The 21,681-nt window shown below is 40.7% G+C and overlaps 2 protein-coding genes across 4 annotated transcripts in view; both read left to right on the top strand.

Moving 5' to 3' along the window:
• Positions 1–1,158: 1,158 nt before the first annotated feature.
• Positions 1,159–5,132, top strand: LOC109890102 (T-box brain protein 1). Its single transcript, XM_020482053.2, has 6 exons — positions 1,159–1,772; positions 2,027–2,181; positions 2,278–2,399; positions 2,667–2,819; positions 2,962–3,023; positions 3,601–5,132. The coding sequence occupies exons 1-6, from the start codon at positions 1,243–1,245 to the stop codon at positions 4,211–4,213; spliced, it is 1,635 nt and encodes a 544-aa protein (XP_020337642.1). The 5' UTR covers positions 1,159–1,242; the 3' UTR covers positions 4,214–5,132.
• An 8,383-nt stretch (positions 5,133–13,515) lies between these two features.
• Positions 13,516–21,681, top strand: part of LOC109890594 (sodium-driven chloride bicarbonate exchanger) — a 35,704-nt gene continuing 27,538 nt past the window's right edge. Inside the window, exons 1-2 of one of the 3 annotated variants that reach the window (XM_031824335.1) lie at positions 13,516–13,821; positions 15,769–15,816. In XM_031824335.1, coding sequence (XP_031680195.1) covers positions 13,774–13,821; positions 15,769–15,816 — 96 coding nt within the window. In that variant the 5' untranslated portion in view covers positions 13,516–13,773. Of the gene's footprint in view, positions 13,822–15,768; positions 15,817–17,494; positions 17,792–21,681 lie in introns of those variants that run through there. The other 2 variants (XM_020482532.2, XM_031824336.1) reach the window with 2 other exon arrangements.

Genomic DNA, 21,681 nt, shown 5'->3' with positions numbered 1-21,681 from the left:
CAACAATTGTTTACAGATTATTTCACTTATCATTCACTGTATCACAATTCTAGTGGGTCAGAAGTTGACATACACTTAAGTTTACTGTGCCTTTAAACAGCTTGGAAAACTCTTTCCTCGACATTGTGGGGAAATCAGCCAAGACCGCAAAAAAATATTGTAGACCTCCACAAGTCTGATTCATCCTTGGGAGCAGTTTCCAAATGCCTAAAGGTACCACATTCATCTGTACAAACAGTATGCAAGTATAAACACCATTGGACCACGCAGCCATCATACCGCTCAGGATGGAGACGCGTTCTGTCTCCTAGAGATGAACATACTTTGGAACTGAAAAGGTGTGCAAGCTACCAAATACTAATTGAGTGTATGTAAACTTCTGACCCACTGGGAATGTGATGAAAGAAATAAAAGATTAAATAAATCATTCTCTACTATTATTCTGACATTTCACATTAAAATAAAGTGGTGATCTTAACTGACCTAAGACAGGGAATTTTTACTAGGATTAAATGTCAGAAATTGTGAAAAACTGAGTTTAAATGTATTTGACTGAGGTGTATGTAAACTTCTGACTTCAACTGTATATAGTGAAGCTGTCACTAGCTGTCATTTTTCAATTAGTTATGCCATAGTTGACATTTCTGACACTCCTTGGAGCCTTGTTTTCCAATAACATTAAAATGACCCGCCCCGTTTGATGTGAGGTGATGCCCACTTTCAATATTTAGTCATATTTCCTGATTTAAAAAAAAATCAAATAATGAAATATGAATGTTGCCATTAACTATAAACATGTTTAAATGTATAATCTACCTGCCACATGATACTAGAGGTATAAAAACAGTATTTTGTTCGTCCAGCAAAACGAACATGATCAGAGAGATTTATATAACTTATAAATATAACTGTTTGTACAGGCTACTTCTAAAACCTTATCCCTATTCTGTAATGTAAAGAGTAACAACTGTAGACGTTTCATTAGTTTCGTTCCAGGAGTATTTAGAGTTCATATTCCCTACATGTGATACGTGTAACCTTAACCAAATTGGTTATTGTGTTGAGCGTAATTCTCCTTGCGCAGCTCCAATATCTTCGCATCTCAACATCCAACGCCCAATAATATGGATAGCGACTACCACAGGTCTGAACTCGCTACCCAGTACCACCCTATGCTCTCCTCAAGTGAAGGGCTGAACTGAAAAGAGGAACCTAACACGTTCTAATAAAGAAACCACAGGGATGACAAATCTGTCAGACGCAGACGACTTTATCGACTCGGAGGACTCATTTGGTGACGGCGACAAGGGAAGCAGTAGGCAGTCTGCTCAAGAGACCGTCTGCGACAATCGTCATAACTTCCATGGATCTACGGAGGGACCGTATCCCTCGTCTCAGCCCAGCCCCAGCCAAGCTCAGTCCGCGTCTGCTGCCTCGCCTGGTACCATGTTCCCACACCGGACACTGCACGGAGCCACCTACCCGGCCCTCGCCATCACCAGTTCGGGTCACTACATGGCACACCATCCTGTGGTCACGCAAGGCTCATATAATAGCCTCTTGACCAATACGTCACCTCAAGGCTTCCCAGCGCCCGGATATTTTTACGCTCAGCCATACGGGCATGGCCACCAAGGAGGTGCTTTCCACAAGACCTCAGCAATGCAAACCGGGATGGTTTTTGGTAAAGCGCAAGTTTATCTCTGCAATAGGGCTCTGTGGCTCACGTTTCACAGGCACCAAACAGAGATGATCATCACTAAACAGGGGCGGTGAGTATTGACCCGTTCACTTTCTCGCTTGCCTTGCAATAATGCTAGCTAATGTCAACATAGTGGGCAAACTACCGTACTTATTTGGACGAAGTAATATTGACCTGTGTATTGAAAACGCCTGGGGTTTATTAACAAAATATGGCCACAGCAATAGTCCCAATTAGAATGAATTTCGTTGTCTCATTAAGTAAAGTTTTAGCGGGCTTTGGGAAGTTGTAAAGGAAATAAAACTCTATTTTTTATTCTTCCAGACGAATGTTTCCATTCCTGAGCTTTAATATATCTGGACTTGATCCGACGGCAAATTACAATATTTTTGTGGACGTCAGTCTCGCGGACCCTAATCACTGGCGGTTCCAAGGAGGACAGTGGGTACCCTGCGGTAAAGCGGAGTCAAATGGGACAGGCAAGTGATGTTACTTTTATTGTCCCCCTTCTATCCTCTCCAAGTGAGGTTTTCTGACATAGAAAGTGAGTAATGTCTTCAATAATCAATTTATAGGGAACAAGGCCTACATGCATCCAGACTCTCCGAACACCGGCGCGCACTGGATGCGTCAAGAAATTTCTTTTGGAAAACTGAAGTTGGCAAATAATAAAGGGGCATTGGAAAGTGCAGGGCAGGTATGTTTAATATAATCCTTATTTCGTACGGGCTCATATATATACGGTGAAAGAGGTCTTGAAAATATGCTATATTCAAGTCTAGAGACGTTTCATTGAGAGATTGTATATAAAAAAAAATGAGTTTTTATGTATTTATCAACCATTTTGTATGAAATAATTCCGAATTTGTCTTTTTTTTTTACACAAATCTTCAAATTGTGCTTTGTCTCTAGAGATGATCACAGATGCCCCAATTAACACCTGTTTTTCATGTCCTCTGTTCAGATGGTTGTCGTTCAGTCCCTCCATAGGTACCAACCCCGTCTTAATGTGGTCGAGGTGCACGAGGATGGGGCCGAGAACGCCAGTCAACCCAGACAGTCATTTACGTTCCCCGAGACGCAATTCGTTGCAGTCACAGCATACCAGAACACAGACGTAAGGAAATTCGTTCTTTCAAATATTAATTCATTTTTTAAATTGGGTCTAGGCAAATATTTTCCAATTGGGGTAAAAGTGGTTCACAAATTGACATTAGACTAGACTAGGCCCTTTTAATGGTTTTATTTTCTTCTTTCAGATAACACAGCTGAAAATAGACCACAATCCTTTCGCAAAAGGTTTTCGGGACAATTATGACAAGTAAGTAAAAAATATATTAGCCTAGCCGTTGTTTTGTTTTTTAATATCCTTACATATTTAAATATTATTCTATTGAAATTATTCATATCACAAATTGTGACTAAAATATTAACACATTTAATGTAGTTTGTTCCGAAATTAGACTATGCTTTACGCACGACTTTTCCCCATTTATTTGTGACGTTGCTGTCACTCCTAAAACAACCATATGTTTTTTTTAATGATTTCTTCAATACCATCTTTAAAGGTAAGGACTACATTATGATGTAAACGAGCTTGAAATGCATTATGGATTTGGATACGCGCATATTTTTGTTCAATTGGATATTTATGCGTTTGTGTGTCCGAATTCATGTAGACAGACAAGTTCAATTTTCTTTCCAATATTATCTTCAAATATTTAGTGTTTTAAATCTAATGTAAGAAACTATTGGAGATGAATTAGGCTTAATGGTGTAAGATGTCAGTTAATTTTTTTAAATAATTGCATGCCATTGTTACTTCACCCTTGTGGAAGAGGGTGAAGTCATTTGTATTATTTTCCAATTTCCTAATTGATTGTTTTGAATGTCTCTAGAATCTACACAGGCTACGATAGTGACCGGTTGACGCCATCGCCGAGTGACTCGACCTACGCCCAGTTTGTGCCCGGTGCCAGATATGCACTTGCTAATTCTTTCCTTCAGCACCAATTCGTCAGCACTTATGCCAAGTCCTGTTTCCGCCCTAGCGCAGGAGCTACGTCTGGACTAGACTATAACGTTCCCTTAACTAACAGCATGCTGTCACCGCAAACCAGCGAGGAGGACACGATGGCGGCATCCCCGAGATGGTTTGTGACACCGACCAACAACAGACTGGACTATGCCTCCCGCACAAATGACGCGACTGGAAACACGGCAACTTTGCTGTCATATGCAACAGCTGGAAAGGCACTACAGCTGTCCGCAACGGACAGTTCGGGTAGAGCCCTTACTTATTACGCAGAACCAACGGATTTTGCGCCTACCTCACCCCAGTATTGCGGTGCGTCTAGCCCGGCTCTGTCCTGCTGGACTAATGGACACGCTATTGGTACTGCGGACTTTGACGAGGTCCTCTCACTTTCAAAGGAGAGTTTGCCAACGAGTGTCTCTGAAGACGCAAAACCACAAGATATCTCGGAGTCTAGTTGGATAGAGACATCATAAACTGAATTGAAGAGATATCCCATCCTAGGTTATTGGCACCAGTCTAAATAGTCATCTGGACATCGTTCATTCGTTTTTTCATTAGACTGCATTTTTGGATTAGCCTACAGTGGGCTGTGGATATGACTGAAGTATTAAAATGTTAACGACAAAATGGTCTATTTAAGCTATAATAATGTATCTATATAACATTAGCTGTAGTCCCACTCTAGATGTTTTAATTGAATCCTGTTTTCTAATTTGACTGATTTGATTGATTTTGATTTGTTGAATACATTTCTGGAACGTGTTCATGTCTTAGCCTGCGTTGAGTTTCCTTGGCATTATGTTCTATTGTGCTGGCTTTAGTAGGCTATATATGATCCACAATGTCTTTACTAGCGCAAAAAACAAGGATCTGAGTTATAACAACTGTACTAAAAGTAAGTAGCCCAATGCTTCAAACACAATGGACATATTAATAAATCAACGCCCAACGCAAAAAAAAAGGCGAAGAGGGAATTTGTTGTAGTCTTTGATAGGATGTACACTAATTAATTATCTAAAAATGAAGTAAAAATATAAATTCGATTAAGAGCAGATGGAGAAGTTGCAATTCCTTCTCTCTTTAAATGTGTTTATACCAGGTATGATGGTTTATCAGTGCTGTTGCTGCTTTGCTTGCAGATGCGTGAACAATGGAACAAACTGAAGATGAAAGATATTCATAAGAGGACCACAATGGACATAAGTAATCTGAACTTGTTTTTTAATCCTTGATAATGTTTAATGTGTGTATTGTTGTACTCACATATCTGATTCAACATCTGTATTTTACATTTGTCAAATAACTTTAATTTATTCGGCGACTATTGACGTTTTCTTTAAAAATAAAATATTTTTGTGTTAAAGTAACTGCCCAGTGTTTCCAGATTTCTATGAAATATGACCTATAATTTACAATATGAGTAAAACACTTTTCCTACCAAAAGATAATTAAATATGTTGAAAATAAGCTTTTCGGTGTTTGAATGATATGGGCGTACCCCAATAACAATGATGGGGGTGTAAACAGGTCATTAAAAATATTAAATCACAAGTCAACCGCTGATTGGCCAACACAGCCAGTGAGCCAACCTGACTTCACAATATATGTTGAAATAGTAAGCATTTTTGAGATGGGTTTTTTCTCAAATGCGTTGGCGTCAAATACGAGTATAGGACGAGTCAACAACATTATTTGAGAATGAGCTAACAAACAATGAACTTTTAAGTGATATTGTCACTGGACAGTTACTTTAACCTTCATTGAGGTATTTACAGAAAAGTAATCTCGGTTAAACCAGAACAAAAATCTTGCGCAATTTGCTCAACTGTGTTTACATATTTACATATAACATAAATTATTTGCAAAGAGCTTCCTATTGGTTGTTTATGATACATTCCAAGTGGAAATGTACGAATGGCTATATAAATACATTTGATTTTATTTGAAAACTCGGCCAAATTGGAAGTTTCCGAGTTGTCTTTCCAGTAGTCTTTCTATGAGAGATTAACAGAAAGTAGTCATGGCCCAATCCCAAACCAGGGACTGTTTACATAGCAGGTTTGGATAACTAATCTGGCAGGTTAGGATAAACCACGTGGCAGGTTGGAATTAACATAACAGGCTAGGAAAATGAGGTTAATGTTAGGAAAATAGTTAGGTATAGGCTTAAAAACATTTTAAGGATCCGCCCCTTTTTTTCAATCGTTGCCTAAAATTACATACCCAAATCTAACTGCCTGTAGCTCAGACCCTGAAACAAGGATATGAATATTACTGATACGATTTGAAAGGAAACACTTTGAAGTTTGTGTAAATGTGAAAGGAATGTAGGAGAATATAACACATTTGATATGGGAAAAGATAATACAAAGAAAGAAAAAAGGTGTTTTTTGTACCTTCATCTTTGAAAAGCAAGAGAACGGGCATAATGAATTATTCCAGCCCAGGCGCAATTTAGACTTTGGCCACTAGAGGACAGCACTGTATGTGCAAAGTTTTGAGTGATCCAGTGAAATCTTGCATATCTATTCAAAAGGTTGTATCAAGACTACCCAAATGTGCCTAATTGGTTTATACATACATTTTCAAGTTCATAATTGTGCACTCTCCTCAAACAATAAGATCAAGATAGCACGAAATGAGGGAAAGGTTGCTTACTTGGTCGGAGGACGAGGCTTCATCAACGGTTCAGAAATCCATATTCCTCCCTAAAATCTCACCAGAAGAAACAGATTGATGGTTTCGCCCATGGTATTGTAATGAAACAGCATTTCCGCACTTATAAACCCAGGGTCGTTACAGTATTCTCATTTTCCTTGTATTGTTTAACTTTACATCAGGTGACTATTTTTCGGAATACTCATGTACTTCAATTTATTAGTTTGTTCTTGTTTGACCAGAAGACCTATTTTGTTTACAAACTTACGAAGAAGCTTTATTAGTTGTTTATGTATACAGTAACTAAGATACTGTTTCAAAGGGCATACAGGTCTGCTCTGACTTTACATGTTTATTTTTGTATTTCGTTATTAATACTTATTTCCATGTGAAAAAGGTCTCAGGAACGTTTATATGTAAAACATGTTTTATTCAATTTTTTTTATGATCAGTTTTCATATGTACTTAAAATAGTAGGTACCCTTTTATTTAAATTATTATTTTGTATTTTATTTCTCAGAATAGTTCCTGATTACACTAAAGAGGGTTTTTAGTCTCTCTTACTACAAGAACCCTTGGTTTGGTCTTCATTTTCTGTTGAGTTGAATTTCAAAAGCTGGATAACATCTAGCTCAAAGTTGATAGAATAAGATATTTTCACTTTATGTTGACTTAAAATAGTGCAGATATCGGTTCCTTATCGCTTACATTCACTGCTCCTACATTTGACTCATCCTACTACAGTGCGCAAGACCTTATTTTTATTTGCTAAACAATTTCGAACAGATTTTTGCTTTTTTCAAGAGTCTCACTCAATTTCGGCTGATGCCAACTTCTGGAGGTCACAGTGGGGCAACGATATTTGGCTTTCCCGTGGATCTGAACGCTCCGCCGGTGTCACTACAATGAACAATACCTTTGGTGGTAATATTCTACACTCGAAATGTGACCCCTTTGGTCACTTTATTGGTCTTGTGATCAGTTACAATGACATTACACTCATTACTGTAAACTTCTACGGGTACAACACCAAACATGAGAATGATGAGTTGATTGAATCTATAGAGAAACTTATAATTCATTGGTTATCTAAATTTCCGAATTCGTTATTATTGATAGGAGGGGACTTTAACATTACTATAGATAATTCAACTGATAGATGGCCCTCAGGTAGGCCAACCAATCAGAATTTGGGTTTAATACTTTTTATGGTAATGTTTGATCTTACTGATATATGGAGAGAGGGGTTTCTGGCCGACAGATCATTCACTTGGAGTAACAAAACAGATTCCAGACAATCCAGAATAGATTTTTGACTTATATCCAAATGGATTGATAGTGAGTGTGTTACTACAAATATTTGTACTACTCCCCTCACAGACCATAGGGCCATTTACATTGATATCAAAATATTTATCCCTGATACTATCCTTGGTAGAGCATCCTACTGGAAGCTAAATAGCTCATTATTAAATAATGATATAGTTAAGTTTGAGGTTAAAGATCTGCTTTCACACTTTTGGGAAAGGGCTTGTGAAGAAAAATCTTACTGCAAGAACTGTGAGCTCTTCAAATTTGAGGTGTCCAAATACCTTAGAAAATATGGTAGTAATCTTGCTAAGACCAGAAGAGCTGAGGATCATTAAGATAACTTCCCTTTCTCAGAGATCCCCAGCCAGCCTCTCGGGGGAGGAGAAGATGGAACTAATTGAGTCACAAAATAAACTGGATAATATATATACATTAAAAGCAGGAGCCGTTATTAGATCTAGGAAAAATGGATTGAGGAGGGAGAACAGAATTCATCCTATTTCTTTAGACTCGAAAAATTGCAATCTAAAAATAACACTATCCATAAGTTAAACATTTATGGTGTTATTACAGATGACCAAAAATGTATCGCTAAATACTGTAGAAATTTTTACAGAAAATTGTATAGCTCTATGTACTGTCAGGAATCCACAGATATGTTTTTTGACTCACTAAATAATGTTCACTCTATCAGTGATATAGAATCTAAACAGTGTGAAAGTTGAAGAGATTATAGAGTCTATCAAACATCTAAAAAACAATAAATCATCAGGTGTTGATGGAATTACATCAGAATTTTAAAATTATTTTCTGAACAAGTAGCTCCCTTCCTATTTGAAGTCTTTTTAGAGAGGATTAAACACAATGTTCTCCCTCCTACAATGAGTCAGGGGTTAATAACACTGATACCTAAGCCTAAAAATAAGTGCTGCTCATCGACAACTGGCGTCCAATTTGTCTTCTTAATAATGACTAAGATATTGGCCTTACTACTTGCAAAAATAATTAAAGAAGTCCTGGATGCAAACATTGATGAAACACAGTCTGGCTTCATGAGGAAAATACATATTTCTAACAATGTCAGACTGGTATTAGACATACTTGACTACTCAGACCTAATAACCGAGGATCTCTTCATATTGTTTTTAGATTTTAATAAACCATTTGATACAGTAGAGCATCAGTTCCTCTTCCACTCCCTTGAGAGACTTGGCTTTGGGGATTTTTTTCTCTAAGGCTTTTAAGACACTCTATACAAATGGTAACAGCTCAAATTGAAATATGGCACCTCAGCTAGATTTGAGTTAATGAGAGGAATTAGGCAAGGTTGTCCTATCTCTCCGTACCTGTTTTTATTAATCACCCAACTTCTTACAAATTCTTTAAATAATAGTCCTGTACAAGGTATTTCCATAGCTGGTAAAGAAATTATTATTAGCCAGCTGGCTGACGATACTACACTTTTTCTGAAAGATGCTAACCAAATTCCCATATCGATCAATGTGATTACAATCCTTTTCCAAAGCGTCTGGTCTATATCTTAACATTAATAAATGTGAACTCATAGCTGTCAAAGATTGTGTGACACCTTCAAATTATGGTATTCCAGTAAAAGAAGAACTTACATATTTAGGCATAACCATTACAAAGGATTAAAAGTCTAGAGTCTTACTAAATTTTAACCCTCTTACAGAGGGACTTATCTTTAAAAGGTGTCCTAATAACCAAGGCTGAAGTTCTCTAGACTAACATATGGCGCTCTCTTTATTTCTTGACAGTAAAATAAGCAAGGAGGTAGACCAGATGCTTTTCAACTTTCTTTGGAGAAACCGTACCCATTACATTAGGAAAACTGTTGTAATGAACACTTATGAGAATGGTGGGCTGAATTTTCTGGACTTTACTACCTTAAACAATACTTAAGATCAATTGGATAAAACAATTCCTAAGAAGACCCACTTCTATGTGGAATTTTATTCCTCATCATGTCTTCTCTACTTTTGGTGGCATTAAAATATCAACTAAAATGGCTCCTTTTGTAATGACCACCCAGAAACAGTGTTGCATCTTTTTTGGCATTGTATTCATGTAAGAAAACTGTGGCAAGACATCAGTAGATTTCTAATTTAACACATTTATGAAGATCTTGCACTATTGTGGAGAGATGTACTGCTTGGATTCTTTACCTACGATAGAAATACGCTGAAATATTTTTTGGTAATTAATTTCATTATTCTTTTGGCCAAATTTCATATTCACAACTGTAATTTACAACAAAAAAACCACACATTTTCTTACCTTACAAAAATAAATTGAACTGTATTTTAAGACAATTAAATACTCTACTAACAAAAAAGCTGTTAAGATTATATGTCCCTTAAGGTCCTTAGGCCAATTTTCCATTGAATATATGAATAAATTGGGCTAGGGACCATTGAATATATGGTCCCTAGCCCAATTTTCCATTGTATATTATTCATATATACTTGTGTTCCCACGTGTACTTCCTGTATTTATTTGTTGTTAAAAAAAGTTTTTTTGAATTAAATAAAAATTGCACCATACACATTAGCTAGATGTAAAATTGGCCGACTACAACCTGCAAAAACGTCCAAATTAATTACAGATTTAAAAAAGATTCTCACTATTCTGACGAAGTATTGACTTTGTTCCTATGGTGACCCATGGGGGACAGACATCAATAACTACCACATCGAATCACACCCCCAAGACTGAAACATAGTTTTTTTTAATGAGCAATAGAAACACATTCGGGAATCTGAGGGGTGAGTATCCAAAAATGTAATGGTATGCTGTCAAACAAGGCTCCAAAAAAGCTAAAGGGGCTCTATAACGATTTGCTATGTATTCTCCTAAGGCCCATTGCTACTAGAGCAGTCCTTTCCCATACCAGCCGTCTGACTGACTTCCTAAAACAAGGCCACTGGAGAGGCCCAGTGGAAACATCAATCTACCATCCACTGCTCAGCCTGTGATGAAGATGTCAGCTGAGAATCAAAATTTGACTGGTTTAGGCTACACTTATACTGTTTAATTGCCTATAAAAAGAACAAACCTTTTTTGGTAAACATCTTTAATTGCATATCCTAACTTTGGGTTTCTCACCAGGTCATGGCTTCAGTTGGTCAGACATCTTCAAATTAGGGCTGGGCGGTATACAGTATTTTAAGTTATACCGGTATTGATGCAGGGACCGGTTTGGTTTTTACTTTACCTTCTATACAGGTATTTGAATGTTTGGGTTGTTAAATGTGATACGCCATGTGTAATGTACATTTTTAGTGTTTACTTCGCTACTTGAGTCATCGCTCTCCGCTTTCTCTCTGTGCCACTTTCCACACAGCCCTAGCCACGCCCCCTGTCACTCAAGGAGCGCATTTGATGTTCCTCAACCATGAGACATTTGCGTTCAGTCTGCATGATGAATGCAGCACATGCAACAATGTTGATGACAACAATGCTGTTTTCACTTTGCTTCTTAATATAAATCCACTAGCGTTCTATAATGACACTATTAGTTTGTGTTTCTTACATCAGCAAACAGCTAGTTTGTCTTTTCTTAGCAAGTTGCCCTAAATCTTGTGAGATGCTAATTGTTAGCCGCTAATGCTAATAGCTAGCTAATAAATGTACCGAGTAAGAGCAAACGTAGCTAGCTAATACATCCTGACAATACCAGTGATGGTGTAGACCTAAATCAGCATGTTGTTTGTGCAACAGTGTCTTCTAAATCAAAGAGGAATATGCAAAGCAAGAATATGTTAGCTACATGAAGTAGCTAAGAGAAAACATGCAACGTAGCCAAAATGTATAGGGTCCCCTGGGAAACACTTATCAAAACTTGAGTTCCTACCCTGTCACAACTCCTCCCTGGCATTTTAATTCGTTGTCATCTCAAACAACGCTCTATTCAAAGTGCCCACTATTATATTCTAACTATAGAATTAGAATAGTCATTCTATTTCCATGATTCCAACAGTTTTGCTCTAATTCGCAAGTCAAATCTCAATTGCAACATTTGGTTAAAAATAAATACTAGATTATTTGCCCATATCATGCAGCCCTATGTGGCAGTGTGGAAATTACTTTGAAGAACTGAAATGGCTCAAGGTGAAAATAGGAGTCACTGATTAAATTGGGGTTTACCCACAAAATTGTCCATAACTCTGTCTCCAAATATCTAGGGTTGGACCAATATTCCCCTTAAGCACGTTGACATGCAAATACAGGCCCAGCCTTACTCAGACATTTTAAGACCTTTGCACTATCCTGCTGATTTTTTTGTAAATATTCTGTAAATATCCGTAGCTTTTTTCCGTTGTTGTGTTTCCCATTTTAATATGTGATCTTGTCATATGAACTAGGACTGCTGCGAAATGGAATTGTCTCTTGAGGACATTAAAGTTGTCTGAACCTGTAATTATTTCATCCGTATAAATGACACATCAGTACTTCACCAGAAGGAGCTCTGCTAACTTTGATCCCTGCAGATTTCAGTGGCCCCATGGGGAAAAACGAATGTGTGTATTTTGCTGCAGTTCTGTGGAACAGTTTCCCAAACTACCTAAAAACTCATCAGAGAACAGCTTTAAGGTGTCACAAACAAACCAAAAATATTTGAGAAACACCGTGGCGGTTTGATTAGGGGTATTCTCCCACGAGGTAACTCGTAAACGGGCTCCTCTGTGCTGTAGATGTCGTTGTTGTAAATTGATTGCTGTAAATTGCTTTTGTTGCTTTTAATTGCATTGAGTGCATGTGCAGTGTTGGTCTTTCCCACCTGTCATCTTGCTGAACAATGAGGACCACAATGGAACTAAGCCATCGGGTTTCATTGTGTTTTTATCCAAAATTATTTTTTGATGTAATGTTTTCTCCTGCTGGAGCAGTCTACTGCTTTTGATTATCCAATACATTTTATCAGTTGATCAACAACTTTATCTTGAGTTGTACCATAGAACTATAATTGACTTGAAACGGGTATTCATTTCAATCTAATATCTCGATGTGATTGGAGATATGCGTTTTTTCTATTGATAGTTGTTTTATATTTGTAATATATTCCTGCTTGATTAATGTTGATCATTGCATTTTAAAGAAAATGAGCTGGCTACTTAAAATTACGCCAATTTATTAATCAAATTGCTCAGTTTGATATGACGCATCATCCCATTGAACACTAGGTGGCACCAATGTAACGTTTTTCAAAGGATGTCAGTCAACTACTTCACAAATGGGTAAATTAATCAATGTGCTGTATATCCCATCGCACTGCGCACACATGTGGGCCAGGATATAAATGGTTCATGGTTATCTGCATGCATTTGACAATTTATGAAGTAGGCCATTCCATGACGGTCCCAAATGTCCCTCGTCGATTGCAATAGAGCAAATTAATTACTGTATAGGCTAATTTCATGGGTCAGGCATCAATCCTAGGATCCTTCCTTAACCACATAATACGGACAGAACCAAAATAGACAATTAAATATGGTAGCCTACGTGTTTTTGTGTGTGGTTAATTTGGATTACAATAGGACCATGGTATAATGGCGTATAATAGCCTACCTAATTATATATTGTCCCAAATTAACAGAAATATCTGTCAACATAGCAACTAGAGCCTACCTCTGTTTTATCCTGAACTTCTCCGGTGTTGTGCGCTCATATCCTGTTCTATTGAGTGCAAATCGTCCTAAAACAATATTCTGTGGATCATTTTTAAGAATAGGTCGACATGTGTGCAATCTTGGGGCAACGCGCGCCACTGTGGACGAAATCTATATCGTGCTGCGCTTCATTGCCTCACGTGTGCTCCAACTCGTCATGGAGCGCAAATTGCACTCCAAGCTTGAGCGCGTGAATGGGAAATCGCTACCCCATGACTAAATTATGTAGGACTGGACGAGGAGGATGCTTACCTTCATTTGAGAAAATCGGCCCAGTTTATATAAGGGTTCACCCTGATATAGCCCGGCAACACTAGATAGAAGAATACATTAGGAGCGTATCAAGTCTACAGAGAAAGCCAGGAAAGGAAAATATGGACCTAACGGACCAAGGAGCACAAATGGAGCCGCTACTACCCTCGGTAAGGATGTCCCATAGACAACCTACGATAGGCAACCATTGTGTTCTCACTGAAAATGGATTTCATATCGTTGATTGAGAATGGCTTGATGTGGGGATTGAACACACCTGCGTAGATCAGCCTATGTGTGTAATACATTTGAAATAAATCATAGATAGTCTATGTATGTTATTACATCGGTTATTTTTATAGCGTTAGAAAATTACAAAACTGTAGTAGACCTAATATAGGTAAGTAGGTTATAACCTAGTTTTATAGACCGGTTTGCCAAGACAACTGTTTTATCGAGAATATCGAGACATCGTAATATTTGTGATGATCGCTTCACTCTGGACCATCCTGGATCTTTCATTTGTGCTGGACCAATAGACCTGCATTAATATTGTCATCAACGTGGGCTAATAAAACTCCACAATGTTGACGTTTTTTATTGCATAGTCTACTACATCAAGTACCTATAGAATACTGTAATTAACCTGACTTAGAAAGATATGGTCGTATTTATTTACCAATTACTAATGCCTCATTTTCTTTATATCCACTCATTTCTTCTCTAATGCCATAGCTGACACATTTAGTTATTGATAAAGGATGATGTCGGCCCATGTCTTGTTGATGCACCTACTGACAGTGGAGGCTGCTGAGGGGAAGACGGCTCATACGAATGGCGGGAACGGAGCAAATGGAATGGCATTAAACCGTGTGTTTGATCTATTTGATACCATTCCACCGATTCCGCTCCGGCCATTACCACGAGCCCGTCCTCCCCAATTAAAGTGCCACCAACCTCCTGTGCCTACTGTGGTTCCAGTTCAATTGGTCCCCCTGCTGGATTACCTTACGGTGGAGCCGATTAGAATGTCTGTCATCTTGTTCATCCGGACTCCGAGTCAGACACATCCCAACTGATAACCAAATACTTCATAGAAGCACTATGGTGAAGTCCTACTCAGTCTGTCTGCCAATCAGGGGTTATGATGCGAAGGAGATAAGGAAAAGAAGCCATTTAAGAGCTTTGGGACAGAGCCAGGTCCTATAATTGTGGACAGCTGTAAATTCACGGGCCCCATGTTGTTACGGTAGTTTACTACTAGACAGTAGATGAAGGCTCCTCTAATATCTGATTGGACCCATTAGGATCTATAGGTGTATTATTAAGGAAAGCCACAGACAGACACCACTCATCAATAAGAGCCAGAGTTTTTTTTCTCTCTCTCTCACCCTATAGGACATACTCTTTCTATGGTCAATCCATGGTCATAGACAAGACTGGTGAACCGTAATCTATACATGTTGAATAGAGACCACACACCCAGTGGTGTCCAAAGACTGTGCCTGTTTCAGCGGTCAGGTCCTGTTTAGCATTCCGGTGATGGCTTGTTGAGAAATGGCCGCCGTGCTGGATTCTCGACTCAAAGCCAGGGAGAGGAGAAATATGGCTTTTGCTCAAACACTGTTGAAAACATTGTTTCCCTTTATGCATAGGTCATTATAAAAAGGAAAACCAAACATTGACATTGAAAAATGACATTGATAAAACAGGTCGCCTGTGCGAGCCTACTTAACCAGTGCTGTGGATTGACCACGGGTTGAATATAACATGGGATGCTTTTGGTCACTGACTCACAATGCAGAGTGCAGTGCCCTGTCATCATAACTCTTGGCTGCCTAGCTGTAGCGTGTGTCCTGCATCCCAATGTGTTGCCATAGTTGCTGAAGGTTGTGTGTGGGTATGTGAGGGGATAGTAGGAGTGAGTATTATGTGGAAATCCTCAGTGTATGACAAACAAAAATGGCATGTAAACTTGTATTAGAAACCTGGGGATCGGCAGTGATTGCATAGCACTCAATGACTTCCAGTGTGAAGATGCGTAGCTAAGCAAGACTGGGTAATGCATGTAAACAATGTCCTGTGGATTGACGTTATACTGACCTTGTTATTTACAGGAACCAGGCCCCCAGAGCCCTCAGATACCTCAAGGAGACACGAATGTGGTGAGTACTTCTGCTTTCATACCAAGCCAAGCATGCAGGATAAGTCCTACTACTTTTGCTCAGTGATTCCTTTTGATTTCCACTACAGATAAAGCCACTTCATGCAGCAAATGTGTAGGCATCCATTTCAAACGGTCTTGGTTATGAATATCACTGAAAATCCATCTGGCAAGCTTTCGAAGTCCTGAGTCAGACTTGAGATAAGAGCTCCCAACCAAGACTTTCACAGAAATCATTCATTGACGTCAATGGGAGACTTCAGCAAAAACTTGAGTCGAGCGCTCCGATTCCACATCAGAAATACATGGTATATATTGGGTAGAGAGAGGGTGTTGGGAGTTAGGGCTGGGGACAGGAGATGGAGAGGGTGTGATGTAGTAACGATGGGTCTGAATGCTGAGTCCTAAACCTGGGCACAGTGAGCCTGGCTGGTCTTCTGGCTGGAGTGGATCTAGTGTGAACAGACGGGGGAGGTCTGTAGAGCAGAGTGGGTATAGCAGGCAGAGCTAGGCCTGTTCTCTTGGACATAATGTGCTTGGATCAGTGGGACATCTCTGTCTGACTGGGTGATCCGACTGTGCAGAGCCAGCCCCACTGTAGCGAGCTAAGTGCCTGGACCGACTGTGCAGAGCCAGCCCCACTGTAGCGAGCTAAGTGCCTGGACCGACTGTGTCTGAGCCAGCCCCAATGTAGTGAGCTAAGTGCCTGGACCGACTGTGCAGAGCCAGCCACACTGTAGTGAGCTAAGTGCCTGGACCGACTGTGCAGAGCCAGCCCCACTGTAGTGAGCTAAGTGCCTGGACCGACTGTGCAGAGCCAGCCACACTGTAGTGAGCTAAGTGCCTGGACCGACTGTGCAGAGCCAGCCCCACTGTAGTGAGCTAAGTGCCTGGACCGACTGTGCAGAGCCAGCCCCACTGTAGTGAGCTAAGTGCCTGGACCGACTGTGCCTTTGGATGTTTAATTATAGCAGAGAGAGGGGGAGGAAGAGAGAGAGAGGGGGAGGAAGAGAGAGAGGGGGAGGGGGAGAGAAGACACAGCTAAGAGAGATGCTAGTGCCTTTCCTTCACATTTCTGATAGTTTCCCCAACAATCCTATTTATCATCCGTGCCTAAATTGTTATTGATCCAGTACAACTGCCACTGGGAATGTATGTCATTAGGTAGTGTAGCAGAAGAATCGCTTGAAACGACGGATCCATTTCCAGTACAGCATGTTTCTGCCACAGTGTTCTGCTGACCATGCAGCACAGACTGAGTACAGTAGTGTCCTAGGCAGGACACACACACACACACACACACACACACACACACACACACACACACACACACACACACACACACACACACACACACACACACACACACACACACACACACACACACACACACACACACACACAGAGGATGACTGCAGAGTAGAACCGCCTCATAGCATGTCCCTGTGGATTTGGGATGGATCAGATGTGGCAGGTGCAGCGGTGAGAAGTCCTAGGGCTTTTCTCTTCAAACCTCACAGAAGAAGGGTCTGTCTGTGTGTTTTGCTTACCGTGACTTAGCTACAAGCTTCTCTTAGATAAGAGGGCCACAACACCACACAGCCCAGCATCAGTGATGTCAGCAGCTCGCTAATCTCACAGGGGATTGGTGGACGGATGCTTGTCAGAAAACATCGGAGCCCGTCTGGATCAGAGCTGGGCAGTCTGAGCGCTTGTTTGTGTTGCAAAGCTGCTGTCAGGAGGAGGCTGGCTGGCATGGGGAAGAGGAACCGGTGAGAAGAGCCTGGCTCGACCTTACTGCCAATATCTCCAGCTGACAAACACAGACTCTGTCAGGGGGCTTGGATTCTGAGCTTCCATCTTGCGGTCTCTCGACCACTGTACATCCAAGGGGAAATCTCGGGCTTCCTTGCCCACACTGACGCGCCATGTTATCGGGGAGCCTGGACCCCAACTCTAATGGATTTAACTGCCAGGTACGCCTCTGGGTTTAGCCTGTGCCACCTGAGGGAGGTTGGCACATAGGGGGTGGCACAAAGAATGAGATGGAAATGCTGGTGATGATCAGGTGGCCTAAACTATTGGTTGTTGCGTCACAACATTGTTTGTGTTCATGTAAGAATATATCCTGATTCGAGTTTTAGCTCATATTTGGGTTTATGAAAATATACCACTGCAGACTTATCATGCACACATTCACGTCATGATTCCTCGACAGTGACATTGGACAGAAACACCATGCAACATTATTGATGGATAGCAAATGGGCCATTTGACGCTTTCCTGGACACTCTTGCCTATTAACATTGAAGTCACTACAGGGCAGAGTAAATGGCCTCCAGTTCAGTAGTATAGTGTTGGTTAATGCGATGCTTGATTACTGCTGTTGTTCTGCAGTAGAGGCTAGCGGTGCTGCTGATCTCCATGCATAGGAAAAGGTTCTGAGGAGCTACTGACAGATGGGACTCGAGCACTCTCATTTTGCGAGTTGGGGGGAGATCGAGCTAGAGATTATACCCACTGCCATGAACTGATCTTTGAGAGAAGCCAGAGGAAACCAAATGACCTAAACTGTTTGTGTTTGTCTCTGTCTTTGTCCATTTATGGCTACTTCAGAAGTATTGCTGTTTGTTGATGTCTTTTAGGCTTTGGATTAAACTGTGTTGATGTCACAAAGTGAATAGGACGTCTGTGATAGATAGGTATGGCTTTGAGAAGCTCTCCTGGGATGCTGATGCTGAGCACACTGCCATTGCCACGGTAACTACGGCCATCTGTAGGGATCAGACGCATGACGACGTCTGCCCTTATCCAATCCCATGGCTCTGGTGTAAGGGGCTCCGCCCATGCTAATCCACTAGCTGCAGCTATATAGAATCCCCCCGGCTTGAAACACATGTACAGTACTCTCATCCACATTAGACTGATCTACAGTCAGTAATCCTCTATCCTGTAGTTGAGGCTTTGTGAAAAGTCACATGCTATATGCCTCTGACCTGTATAGGTGTTGTTGGTCAAAATAATAAGTAGAGAAGTTCTTTAATGTATACCTCATGGCCTAGATATCCTATGAAGGTAAACGTTGATCATCTCTGCAGGTTCCGTGCGTCACAGAACTCCCTGAGAGACATATGAGGAACGTGGAAATTGGGTCACAAGGCTGGTGGGTGTGTCCTGGAAGGCTGTATTCTCACCGAAACGGCTTCCTGGAAACGGTTCGTGTGAAATCTCCTGGTTGAATTTTCACCTAGGTACAGATTTAGGATCAGCGTCCCCTCCCCCAATCCTAACCTTAACCATTAGTGGGGGAAAAGCGTAGCTGACCTCAGGTCAGCGTCAAGGGGCAACTTCACCCTACACCCGTGTGAACAGATAGGTCTGTGATTTTTACTGGCAAAGATATGGATACATAACCCAGGCACACCTTTTGGTCAACATTAGGAGACATCCTCTGTGTTTATTGTTTCTTAATGAGTTCCATAATACTTCCTCCCCCTGAAAGATAACATCAGCAGACCACCTCCTCTAGTGCAGCAGCCAATCATATTGTTCTCTCTGCCGGAGGTCGACCTGAAGTCACAGGATGTCATTTTGATTTGTAGGTGGTTTACATTTTAAACAACGACTTTGTTCACAACCGGGATGTGCAACCCTGGCCCTGGGGTTCCAGACTGTGTGTTAGCAGGCCTTTGTTCCAGCCCTGCATTAACACTTCTGATTCAACTGGTTACAGTGGGTGCATTATCAAACCAGTTCTTGTTCAAACTCAAGAAAACGATGTATATCCTGCGCTGAAAATCACCGTCTCCTTGAATACGGTCATTCGAAAATAAAATGCTCAAGGAAAAGGAAATCTCAAGCGAGGTTCTAGAGTGGTTCTCAAAGAAAGGAATTGACGTCCAGCAGCGTGTGTGGGAGATAAAGACGAGAAAGGAAGTCGTTTTTAAGCTGCCAGTCATTTTAAGGGAACTGGAAGTGTTGGGTGCAGTTTATTTCAGAACACATCAGTTGCTAGTTGAGAGACCTCTACACGCCATGCTCTTTGCTGAAAGCCACCTGACCATCTGTCGGTTTGATGAGAACATGTCATTATCACAAAATTGAACATGAAGAGAATGCTACGGTTCGTACTGTCCAAGGTGTAGGACCTGACCTAACATGAGGGGAATGCAGGTGCTATCGCTACACACACAGGGACCAGCTGGTGTGTGTGTACGTGTGTGTGTGCGTGCGTGTGTGTGTGTGTTGTTGCAACTGTGCCTGTTTGCGTGCGTGTGTGTTTGTGCTCACTCGGGTTCTGAAGAAAAATATAAACAAAAATATACATGTAACAATTTAAAAGATTTTACTGAGATACAGTTCATATGATTATTATGATTATATATATACATATTAACCAGGCAAGTCAGTTAAGAGCAAATTCTTATTTACAATGACGGCCTACCCCGGCCAAACCCGGACGATTGGGACTCCCAATCACGGCCAGATGTGATACAGCCTGGAATCGAACCAGAGACTGTAGGGACGCCTCTTGCACTGAGATGCAGTGCCTTAGACCGCTGTGCCACTTCGGACCCCTTAGGAAATCAGAAAATTGAAATATATTCATTAGGCACTAATCTATAGATTTCACATGACTGGGCGGGGGTGCAGCCATGAGTGAGCCTGGGAGTGCATAGGCCTAGCCAATCGGAATGAGTTTTTCCCAGCACAAGGTGCACCTGTGTAATGATCATGCTGTTTAATCAGCTTCTTGATATGCCACACCTGTCAGGTGGATAGATTATCTTGGCAAATGGTAAATGTTCACTAACAGCGATGTAAACAAATGTGTGCACAAAATTTGAGAGAAATAAGCTATTCGTGCGTGTGGAAAATCTCTGGGATTTCTTTACATCTGCTCAAGAAACATAGGACCAGTGTATACTACCTCATTTGTCATCACCTCCAAGCCTCCCGTGCTCCTTCATGGGTCGTCCTTTTAACCAGTAGCAGTTAGTACAGCTTATCTAGAGTTTTGATTAGATGGTATATGCTGTAGCTACAAAGTGACTTTTTCGTAGCAGGTTAGGAGCACTTACGCAGCAGGTTAGGAGAATTACCCTAACCTTAACCCTTATGCTAACCCTAAACTTAACCCTTATCCTAACCATTACCCTAACCCTTATTCTCAACCTAACCATAACCTAACCAAGCATTTGCTTATCAACAGATAGAAAACCCAATTAGGTTAGGAAAAGGGTTAGGGTGAGCTAAAATGCTCTCCTAACCTGCTACGAAAGTAACTTCCGGTGGTAGCTGTACTCCTTTATCGAGGTCAGTTAGTTTCCTCGTGGTCCGACTCCTCTCAGGAAACACAGACTGACTTTGTTGATTCCTAAGGTCACAGCCACACTCACTCCATAATAGTCCATTGATGTCAGATTTCAGAACTCATCAGAATGAGTGGTGACCGGTGGGGATACAGACTACTAGGTTATCCTGGGTCAGTTGTCGTGTCCCAGGGTTGGGGACTGATTTGGGTCAGTGGTGTATTGTATTGATAGGCTAGCTGGCTGGGGGAATGAAAGCAGCACCTGTGAAACTGTAATTCTATTCCGGGCCACCTGCTGTTTGTAATCCATAGAGGGATTTTGGTTTCGGAGGCTTTTGGCTTGATTCTTGTTTTTTGTTGCTTCGTCACTGGCACGGAAAAAATCGACAAAAAGTATGATTTGACAGACAAAACCGGTAATCACGTTACTGGAGTAAATAAAACAATTGTGTCAATATTCACTTTTGTACCTTTTCACTTCGTAAAGAACGGGTGTCCTTGATGGTTTGGATGTTTTCTTGTCACATACGCCGGTCCTGCGATAGACTAGCG

The sequence above is a fragment of the Oncorhynchus kisutch genome, linkage group LG5, assembly GCF_002021735.2.
Source record: "Oncorhynchus kisutch isolate 150728-3 linkage group LG5, Okis_V2, whole genome shotgun sequence".
In the NCBI taxonomy this organism is placed as follows: domain Eukaryota; kingdom Metazoa; phylum Chordata; class Actinopteri; order Salmoniformes; family Salmonidae; genus Oncorhynchus; species Oncorhynchus kisutch.
This window is presented reverse-complemented; position numbering and strand designations above follow the sequence as displayed.